General features: G+C 41.0%; 1 protein-coding gene across 2 annotated transcripts in view; it reads right to left on the bottom strand.

Moving 5' to 3' along the window:
• ELMOD1 (ELMO/CED-12 domain containing 1) overlaps positions 1-10,921 on the bottom strand; it is a 25,201-nt gene extending 14,280 nt beyond the window's left edge. For both annotated transcript variants that reach the window (XM_009999389.1, XM_009999390.1), the window contains exons 1-4: positions 10,826-10,921; positions 3,073-3,218; positions 2,888-2,916; positions 376-473 (exon numbers count right to left, since the gene is read on the bottom strand). In XM_009999389.1, the coding sequence (XP_009997691.1) occupies positions 376-473; positions 2,888-2,916; positions 3,073-3,218; positions 10,826-10,842 (290 nt within the window). In that variant the 5' untranslated portion in view covers positions 10,843-10,921. The remainder of the gene's footprint in view (positions 1-375; positions 474-2,887; positions 2,917-3,072; positions 3,219-10,825) is intronic.
• Positions 10,922-11,498: the final 577 nt, after the last annotated feature.

The following is an 11,498-nucleotide window of genomic DNA, read 5'->3' as shown; positions in this document are numbered from 1 at the left end:
ACAGGATCATTTATTCCCTCCACAAAAGCCATCACTGTTAATAAGCCATCACTGTCACTGCCAGGACCACTTGCCTTGGTGGTCATTATGGTGGCCCCCATAAATCAATGCATCGACAATAAACTAAGAAAGCATGACTCAGGAAGCAGCTGGAGAAAGAGACTCAGGACTTGCCTGTTACAGTCACCATAAAAGATCATTCATTTTTCCATGAGCTTTTTGACAACAAAGCTTAAGTTGGAGTTTTATGCCGAGAGACAGAATTCATCTTCAAATTGTGTGCCACAATAGCTATGGAGAACCAGTTCTCTGTGGACCTAGGCACTAAAGAAATCAATATTTCCCATTTGTTTTGTAAGGAAACTGTGAACTTACTGTGGATTTATATCTGGATTTATCCTTTTCAGCTCCATGATGTCATCTATAGTTTTTTCAATAGCATCAGGGTGAACACTTACTGAAGTTTGCAGCCGCTAGAAAGAGGTTTTAAACATCTATTGAGTAACAGCTTCCATAAGAATTAATATAAGTTAACAATGGTAATTTGACACCCAAAAGCTTCCAGATCAAGAGCCCAGAAGACCCAGCCCAACATACATATACAGATACCCACCTTTCCAGTCTGTGTAACCCTACTGGCTAGACCCAGAGCCCTAGCCCTGTAAGAACTCGAGTTGCTTTTGCCATGCCCTTGCAGTCAGTCCATCACATTTCTGTGGCAGCTGCCAATAGAGATGATCTGCACTGAGGCCTTTGATCAAGAAGCAGTTTCAGACCATCATATGATTCTATGATCCACCTACCTAATTACACTGGAGTTGCCAGCCTTCACTTGAGACCCCCTTGTCTAACACACAGTAACAATTGTTTTCTTTCTCTTGCTTGTCACTGAATTTTGTAGATGCTCCTTGAAGTTCAGTATACAAATACAAACATCCAAAAAATTAAGAGGATGAACTTTCCAGTGCTTTTTCTCAAAATAACACAATTGTTTTGGTGTAGGCTTTTAAATAAGGTTCTGCCTTTCTGTTTGTGCTGGAAGTACATTTGGAAGCACCATGCAGAACCATGAGCTATGTGACATAGAATCATAGAACGGTTTGTGTTGGAAGGGACCTTAAAGATCATCTAGTTCCAATCCACTGCATGGGCAGAGACACCTCACACTAGACCAGGCTGCTCAAAGCCTCATCCAACATGGTCTTGAGCACCTCCAGGGATGAGGCATCCACAGCTTCCCTGGGTAACCTGTTCCAGTGTCTCACCACCCTCAGAGTGAAGAATTTCTTCCTAATGTCTAACCTAAGTCTACCGTCTTCCAGTTAAAAGCCATTTCCCCTTGTCCTATCACTACATACCCTCATAAAAAGTCCCTAAAGACATCATTTTTGTTAATACTGAGGTAAGCTTTTCAACACCAATGATTCTCATGCCAAATAGAAATGAGAAGTGGAATGATGCTATTTAACATGTACAGAAATATACATGCTTTGTGAGAATAATTTAGTTTAGCACAGCCAGTGCTACAGGGAAAGGATGAAGTGACAGAGGCTCTTCTCCATTAACATATTTAAAAGGAAAGCAGAGAGCAAAGTTGTCTTGGCTAACTAGGTACTGCTGCCTTCAGACACTTTTCTCCCTGCTCTCCAGACAAAAAGCCAGAGGTATAAAGAGTGTAATTGACTGACTGCAGATTACAGAAATTCTAAGACAGAGCAAGGAATCAATCAAAGAGACCCTACTTTCTCTTGCTTGTCACTGAATTTTGTAGATGCTCCTTGAAGTTCAGTATACAAATACAAACATCCAAAAAATTAAGAGGATGAACTTTCCAGTGCTTTTTCTCAAAATAACACAATTGTTTTGGTGTAGGCTTTTAAATAAGGTTCTGCCTTTCTGTTTGTGCTGGAAGTACATTTGGAAGCACCATGCAGAACCATGAGCTATGTGACATAGAATCATAGAACGGTTTGTGTTGGAAGGGACCTTAAAGATCATCTAGTTCCAATCCACTGCATGGGCAGAGACACCTCACACTAGACCAGGCTGCTCAAAGCCTCATCCAACATGGTCTTGAGCACCTCCAGGGATGAGGCATCCACAGCTTCCCTGGGTAACCTGTTCCAGTGTCTCACCACCCTCAGAGTGAAGAATTTCTTCCTAATGTCTAACCTAAGTCTACCGTCTTCCAGTTAAAAGCCATTTCCCCTTGTCCTATCACTACATACCCTCATAAAAAGTCCCTAAAGACATCATTTTTGTTAATACTGAGGTAAGCTTTTCAACACCAATGATTCTCATGCCAAATAGAAATGAGAAGTGGAATGATGCTATTTAACATGTACAGAAATATACATGCTTTGTGAGAATAATTTAGTTTAGCACAGCCAGTGCTACAGGGAAAGGATGAAGTGACAGAGGCTCTTCTCCATTAACATATTTAAAAGGAAAGCAGAGATCAAAGTTGTCTTGGCTAACTAGGTACTGCTGCCTTCAGACACTTTTCTCCCTGCTCTCCAGACAAAAAGCCAGAGGTATAAAGAGTGTAATTGACTGACTGCAGATTACAGAAATTCTAAGACAGAGCAAGGAATCAATCAAAGAGACCCTACATTACAACACATCACCCTTCTCATCTCCACCATGGCCTGTTGTCCCCTGTTCATTCCATCAGTGCCACAGTGTATCTGTCCTTGGGGCATGGGACACTGTCCCTGACTTTGCAAGATCACCTGCTATTGCGGACACAAAACCTTCTTCAGTAGAAGATGCTTTTGAGGTAAAATCATAACAGTAAAGTGATTTTTTGGGGTGAGCAAATAGTAGACTGAACAAGCCAACTGCACAGATGTAATAGAAAAAATGAATGATGGAACCTGACACTCACCTTACTTTTTGAACCTTTCAGTGATGCCTCTGAAAGAGAACAGTATTTGAGAGCATCATGTCAGACAAAGTAAGTTTATATTGGTAGCATTTAACAATTTACTTATTTGTAGGAATGCAGTCGTGCTACTTTTAGCACCTGCAGAAAGATACAAAGGCATGCAGAACTAAGTTTTTTGCAGTTACCTATTTTCATAGTTCTGGCAGCTCCAGGTTTGGTGTTGTAACAGATCCTCTGCAATTCGCATCGACCTGTTAGTTTCCTGACCAGGAATTTCAGGCAGCGCCACAAACATTTGCAGTAGAAGTACAGGCATACCTGGACAAACATCCTGGTGAAAGAAGAAGCCTGAAAGTGAGTCTTGAGCAGAGCTTGTTACAAGAAGGTCACCACCCAAACAGAAAGTACTTCCTCACCCCTAATTCCCATTGCCTAAGGGCACCTTAAAAGCAAAACCAGCACTCACGCTGCAAATGTTTATCCCAGGAAGTGTTAAATCTTTCTTTTCAGTCCCAGGCAACAAAAAATCCACGCACAAAACACCAGAACTGGAAGCACAGAACAAGTAAACTCCAGAATTCTTAAAAAAGATTTCTAGAAAATTATTCATCCCCTTAAAATAAAAGGCTGTATAGTCTGTACCAATACTTTGGGGAAACAGGACAACATGAGAAGGGAGCACAGATCACCCTGCTGTCATGGCTGCTGGATCCAGTGAGCCACTCTGCTCTGGCTTAGCTTTGCCTCTGCATCCAGTTGCTCCAGGCAGAGTGACTGCTTATCCTGACAAACATGAAACAACACTCATGCCAGGTCCCTAAGGGTGAAGAGTGATAATTAAGGAAAATAAAACTTCCCCCTTTCAGGAAAGAAGGTGTTTCAGAATCTGTCCTGAGGACTGCCACTTCTTGCCAAGATCAGCTTTCATACAGCACTGATGCTGCACAATTTCTCAAAGTACAGAGTTGACAGTAAGCCAAGAAAGCCTTTATTTAGATACTGCATCCAGTGTTGAGCCCCAGCAATATGAGACAGACTTTAACAAGCTGGATGGATGTCAGTGGGAGCCCTGGAGATGGTAGGGCTGGAGCACAGACCCTGCAAGGAGAGGCTGGGAGAGCTAGGCATGTTCAACCTGAAGCAGAGATGGCTTCAGAAACTGCAGCCCCTAGTGCCTGTGGAAAGATCACAGAGGAAAAAAGAGCTGGGCTCTTCACAGCGGTGCTGGGCAGAAAGATAAGACACAACAGTCATAAGCTGAAATATATGAGGCTCATCCTGGATATATAAGAAGTTGTTTTTTTCCCCATGAGGACAGTCAGGCAGCGGCATAGATTGCTCAGAGTGGCTGTCCAGTTTCCTTCCTCAAGAGTTTTTTAAACCGTGACTGAAAGAAGCCCTGAGCATCCTGGTCTGACCTCAGAGCTGACCTTCTGCGAGCAGGAGGTTGGACCGCAGACCTGCTGAGGTCCCTCCCAGCCCAAACTACCCTGTGATCCTCTGAAAGCCTAAAAAGGCTGTGTACATTGAGAAATACTCTATTTTAAAGTTTATGAGCATTGCAGCTACTACCAAAGCCCACATACTTCTCCCACAATTACATAACTTGCCCCCAAACCAGATTTCATAGGCTGTAACTTGTTTGGATACAATTTAGCTTCCTCATTTCCACAGCTATGAAGGCACAGGTCCTGCCATGGGGGTGTACCAGAACCTGAGGTGGAGCAGGACCCATGCATGGTCCTTGGGTTCAGGAGCACATCTCAGAAAAGGCAGACTGCAAAGATCTGAGAACAGGAACACAGGCATGTGGACGTGGCCCTGGGCAACTGGCTTTATGTGGCCCTGTGAGAGAAGAGGGGGATGGACTAGATGAACTCCAGAGGTCTATTCCCACCTGGACCTCTCTGTGATTATATTCTCTGCTTATGTTATGGGACAACATAAATAAAGCTTTGATATGCTACCTTGCCATTAAATGGTCAAAAATAATTTGGTTCATTATGTTCTAAGCTTGTGTCTCTACTTATTCATCCCATTCATCTCCATGTGCTGCTGCTGCTTTCAGGAGTTATTTGTTGGAAGACTCTGTTATCCTTTTCATTGTAGTGCACTGGTTATGCTGAAATACTGAATTCCAGATACTCAAATAGCTATAGCTTTAATAAAGCTTGAAGAGCTCCATCACTTCCTAAAACATCCAGAAAGCCATGGTGTAGAAGGACACTCAGGGAAGGGAAGATAAGTTAACTTATGTCAATGTCCACATGGGAGTTTAATCTGCTTTATGTTCACTTCAGCTTAATCCCCTCTGAAGGACGATTAAGCTAAAAGAACTAAACCCATTTTATGTCTAAATAGAGAGCATTCACACAAGTATTTAGCATGCTTTAAAAGCATCCACTTTATCTTCACACTTTTAGTTAATTCACTTAACACTCCCAAATGCCTGCACACAGGCAACCCCCTTGTCCTTATGCAACAGGAAGCCTCTATTTTAGATAGAGTGAAACTCAGAGCATGGGAAATTGCTCCCACACCGGAAGCCAATTTTAGACAAACAAAAATGTTTCAGATGCTGACACTGAAATATTTGGGTACCATTCCCCCCCTCCCAAGATGTGCCAGTAACCACCACTGTGAAGAGTTTGTACAGGCTTCGCAGGAGGGGATCATCTTCAGCATTAAGAACAAGACCAGTTAGCAGGAGGCAAGTCCATAATCAGCTAAGCAGCCATTAAGTTTCCAGTAGTCACAAGTGTTGTCAGTTAAAGAGTTAATCTTACATAAAGTCACTACTAATGCCCTAAACTGTAACCTTTAATTGCAGCTTGAAAAAACCCACAGGCTAAAACTGGGTATTTTGTTTTTCCTGTTCACATTTTATATCAACCTTCACAGGCCTGACTCGTCCACCACCCCTGAAGCACCCAAACACAACCTACAGCCACCCCTCAGCCTCCTCAGCACAGCTCAGCTCTGTACCTGCTGAAGGTCCAGGGAAATGAACACAAGAGATTAATGCCAAACTGGAAGGTGGAGTCTAGTAAAACAGAGTTCTGGGTTTTCATCATACATCTGTAGTAAAGTTAAACTTGCTCTCTTTTGGCCTGCTCTGTTTCCAAAGGTTAGGTCTCTATTAGAGCAACTCAATACTTAGAGAGATTATTTATATGGAAAGAAAGGAGGAAAGACTCACTTAGTTTTATGTTAACAGCTCATGTGAGAAGATTTCCTTCTGATGAGCAAGGTAGCTCCCAAGAAAATCCTACCTCCTTTTAGAAAGTTCATGCCTATACTTAATTGCCTCCAGGGCTGACACATCACAAGCATTTCATTACCCAAAACCTTGTTTCTTACTGTATTGTGTGATGGAGATCCAGGTGGGGGGGGAGGGGGGGGGGAGGAAGAAAAAAAGAAGAAAAACGTCATTAGGTGCATTTGAATTACATGTTGCTGCCTTTAGGCTCAATAACAGATTTGCAAATCAAATGAAAAAAACTCTAAAAGGGATAGATCTGTGATCTTCCATGGTCACAACCACTTTCCCAGCTGAAGTTTTGCCTTGGCCATGGTTCCCACAAGCATTAGCTGATAAAAACTCCACTACTAAAAAAATGTCACCACAGAACACAAACACTACATCTGTGATTCACTAAAATATACTTAGCAGCTATTGTTAATGAAGCAGACAAACACTAGTTCTGACTAGGTAGCTTATTGAAGGAAGTCAGCCTTTGTGGATACCTTCAGTTTTCTACTACTTGGCCATCTCAAGCTTACAAGAGATGAAATCTTCGTTTGTAACATGGACGGGCGGCATAAAAAGTAACAAGTTTGGTCTCAAGGGCTTGTTCGTTATAAAAGGAAATTCTTGCTTGCAGAAGTCCTGTAATAAAAGCACACTAGTCATTAAATAAGACAAGTTTTATTTTAGCCACTATGCACTTCCAGTGAATAAAGAAAGGGGTTCTACAATTGCTAGAATCTTGGCAAGCCATAAATTTAGAACCAAAAAGAGCACAAATAAGAGCACTGCTGCTGCAGTCACAGCACTTCTGCTCTCCATAGCACGTGCTGCTCTGCCTGGGGTAAGCAAGCACAGGGCAGCAAGAAGCAGAAAGAACCAAGCATGTTGTTTCACACAAACATTGCAAAGAGAAGGACAGAAGTGGTTCTCAACAAGGGGTCTCAAAGTTTGCCCTCAACTAGCTCAAGTGAAGTGGGTCAGTGTAGTGGGGAATAGCAAACAAGATGGATATTAGAATTTACATGTCTCTCCAATGACAGCACAACATCACATTTTCATGAATTCTGGCTTTTTAATTAATGTGACTGACCCTAGCCAGCCTTCTCCATGATGAACAGGCAAGAGCAAAATCAAGCAAAGTTGTCATAATATTTCTGAGACACTCTTCTTGTGTTTGCCTAAACAGCAAGATACATGTGTAATGCTACAGGGTGTTTCACTGACATGAAGGGGAGATAAATTACTGCACAAATTTTGGAAACTAATAAAATAGAAGGAACATGTTCCTTCCCCCTGGTAATTTCAGAACCTTTGTATTTTCAGGCCTAGTAAACAGAACAAATACCCCTTCTCCAAACACACTAGTGTAAAAGAATGAAATGAGTCACTGTCTACTTCAACATAATTTTATTTTCTGTGTATCCTGTTTTAGATCCTATGCATAGGAAAGACTCTTACACAACTATTTTTCCTGAAGAACACACTTATCTCAGAAAAGAAAGTACCACACATCAACAGTTAGTTCCTGAGAATTCTGATTACAGCTTGAGAAGTCATGGACACACAAGTTAGTTATGGATGACAAGCTGTCCACTTAGGTAAGCAAGTGATATTACCCTGTTAGGAGCTAATTAACTTGACTATCTCAGTTTATTTGTATAACTTACAGTTTGTATACAAAGTCAACCAAGAAATAATATACCAATCACTGTTTCTGCCATAGGCAAACCTGCTATTAGCTCCTTTGAAACAAAATAATTTTTTTTTCATTCTGTGCCTTTGGAGACTTGACAACTGAAATCCACCTTGTCTTTCCATTTAGACACAAAAGCAAGTAACCGTGGCAACTAAGGAAGACATATGAGAAGTTTTTAACAGCAGCTTTTCACACTTTCCCTCTTCCTGCATTTTGCTGACTTGATTTTCATTTTATCTGGTGAGACTTCAGTAAGACAGAACTTATGCTTAAAATCTGCTAGTGCTTACAGTAGATCAAGAGAAGGTGTCAAGTTTGTAGTATTTATTGAAAAAAAACAACAACCAACCAACTTCAGTATCTGTGACAGTTGGTTCTGCAAGTTGTTATTATTTCAGATATTTAAGACAAATTACAGTCACAGTGGGAGTGTAACCCACAGGGTCCTCAAAACTCCTTAACAAAAAAAAGAAAGCACTGAAAAATTAAGTATTTTACTGAGAAGCAATTTTATTATTTCATAAGTAGTATTTCAGACTTTAGGAATAATTAATATTAGAGCAACAGAGATAACCTATGCCATCAGCATCAGCTACTCCTGTCTCTGCTCCACGCTGCGCGACAAGGAAGACACTGAGCAGTCCCTGTCATCAGTACACCACGTTCAGCCCTGCATTTCATCTTCACAAACAGCTAAGGATGCTTTCAGCAAGCTCCTGGATTGCTGCTGCTACTGGTAACACACAAACACCAAGGGACACAATATATGTTCACTTGCTTATTTTCCACCTGATTTCCAAGCTGGAAGGCTTCCTTGTCTTGCATACAGATCTCCCTGAAGCTCCAAACTTTACTGCTATATTCCCTATCACACAAACCTGAACCACAACACATACAACAGAACTAACCCTTGTAAGAGCTTTTCTTGGAGGATGACTGCAATTTATTTCTTAGTCTCCCCATATTTCTTCTATATTCACAAGATATTAGCAACATAGTACTCACACCAGTTCATGTCAAAGGATTAACATAAGAAAATGCAGATAAATAGACAGAATACCCTTCCTATTTCCACACTGTTTTCCTATTTGAGGTGCTCTGTATTCCCCCCATCCCTTAATCCAAGTTTTTGTTCAGCATTTAGAATACTGGATATACCATCACAAAGTCCTAGACTGTGCTATCTTCTTTTCAGAAGATCTACCTTGGCTACTGAAGAGAAGATAACACCATCAAGACTTCTCATGTCTTTTAGGATTCACTGACTTTAGAAATACTACAAAAAGAAGCAGGAGGTAGTTTCTTCATAACAGCCTCAGGAATCTAAATATTGAAACCAGCACAATTTCTCCAACATGATAAACACCAAGGGGTCAGGACAGCCAAAGGAGGGCAGAACAGGCATTTTAAAGGGAGAAGCAAAGTGTTTACTGCAGTCAAGGAAGAGCTGGTAGCTCAGAAGTTGTCAGCAGCTCAGCTTCCCCATTGGGAGGGAAGAAAATTACATTATGCTCAAAAGATAGCAGGCCATGAAGGGAGCAAGCTGCAACATTCTCTGTAGCCCCCGCTGGAAGCTCTGACTCCACCCACGAGATGGTAGAGTCCCATTTATGCAAGATTCATGGCCCAGATTCCACATGGCACCAATCTGTGACCTTGCACCAGGCTGCTGAACAAGTCTGTACATAAGAAAAAAAGGTAAAAACTCTAGAGGCACAGTTAGACACTAGTCTAACTAGTCAGACACTAATCACTAGACACTAGTCTAGTTAGGCACTGCTGAGAAGGAAACCATTAGCAGAAAACAAGAAAGAAGGCTCCAACATGGGACATTAGAAAATTGTAATGGGAAGAAGCACCATAGGGACATTAGCCAGGCTAGTTGTTAACCATCAGGTCACTGGAGTTGGTGGAAGACTTGGGACCATCCAGGATCAGTGTCACAGAACTGAAGGGTCAATCCTCCCTCTCCTGACTGGTGCCTATGAAGGTGGTGAGCACACTAAAGCTTAGCCTAATGGCTCATTACATCTTAGCTGTCTTTTGTGGGTCTTAGCAAATAAATAACTGCTTTATATTTTCCCCCTGTGTATGTCCTGCTTACACACTCCTTTTGCAGCTGGCTGAAGATACCCAAGGAAACTGACCCAAACACTCCACAGAAATGCTTAAGCCAAGGCTGACTTGGCAGCAAAAATCATTACAGATGATGAGCCTAGAGGCAATGGTGATGAGATGCACAGTGTGTAAGATTCTTTACTATAAAACGATCTAAAAAGAGAGGGAAATATAGTGACAGATGCTCTATACTAAAGCATATGTTTCAGCTCTCTTGAAAAGGTTTTCCCCAACCAGACAGAATATTATTTATTTGGTTTATACACAAATTAAGCTCTTGCTCTGTATTAGCTTCTAGGAGTGCTAAGCTCCCCACTTACCACAGAACAAAGACAACACGGGCTTTCTGGACCTAAAACTGGTGTCTGCAGGTTGCCCATACTACCACTAGGTTATAGACAAACAACTCCAAGTCATACACAGGAGCAAGTAATAGGTATTTCTCCCCAAATTGATCACAACTGGCTTCAAAAACTTTTGCACACCTTTACTGAGAATCTCCCCTTTTCTGCTTTCACAAGTAACACTCCAAAAATCCAGACAGCAGACATGAATGGGAAAGGAAAAGAACAGTGCTTGAAAAATACTGGTTTATTTTACTGTTTCTCCTATTTCCCCCAATATAGCAGGCACTACTGATTTGATACATCCCTGCTCCAATCCCATAAGACAGTTCCCACATTCTTTGCTTTTATAAAGAAAGAAAATTTTAAATTAAAAGTGCTTTAATTAAATAGTAAAATCTAGGTGAACATAAAGCAATCTAGTATAAACTAGTTCACAGCTTCTGTACTACTGGTAGCAGCTAGAATACTAACTGCAGCACAGAAATAATTAGAATAATTTAACACTTGAAAAAATACAGAACAGTTACCTCAGGAAGTGTTTCATGGTGACAGTTTGGTTTGTGTTGCTGTAGCTGTAATCTATTGATCTCTGATGATCTCTTCCTTGCAGGTGATATCAGTGCTGTAGAAATGGAATTGAGATCTATTTACCAGCAGAGAAAAATAAGTGGTACTTAGTTTTCTAAATTGCTTTTGAAACAAACATCTATGGAAATACATGTGAAAGATGTTAAGAAATCTCAATTAGAAGAAATGTCAAGAAAAACAAAATGACAGGTCATAATTTGTTCACACTCCAGCCTGAGAGCACACTTTAACCAGACTATACTATCCATGTCTCTTTTCAGAAAAGTAAAGCATTTGAATAAGACAACAAATTAAGTGAGAAAACTTGAAGAAAAATCTATAGTTTCAAATAACTTCTTGCATTCTTAAAACACCTGTCTAGTTCACAGCAGCTTCCAAGCGGCAGTTTCAAGAGACACTGGGCTCACTCTTGTTAAAAGCCCTCTGTTCCCCAGAATTCCCAACAGCACTTTGAGACCTTGGGTACAATTAGTACATAAGCAAAAGCTACTACTGGGTTCCCATCTAATCCGATCACTGTAGATGTCAAGTAAACAACATTCTGGTGACCAACTTTATTAAATGATACATATGAGGTCTTAAAATAGATACAGTTAATCAAGTTACCTATCT

This window comes from Chaetura pelagica, unplaced genomic scaffold (genome assembly GCF_000747805.2).
Source record: "Chaetura pelagica isolate M959 unplaced genomic scaffold, ChaPel_1.0 scaffold85, whole genome shotgun sequence".
Lineage (NCBI taxonomy): Eukaryota > Metazoa > Chordata > Aves > Apodiformes > Apodidae > Chaetura > Chaetura pelagica.
The sequence above is the reverse complement of the archived record's forward strand: the minus strand, read 5'-3'. Positions and strand labels throughout refer to the sequence as shown.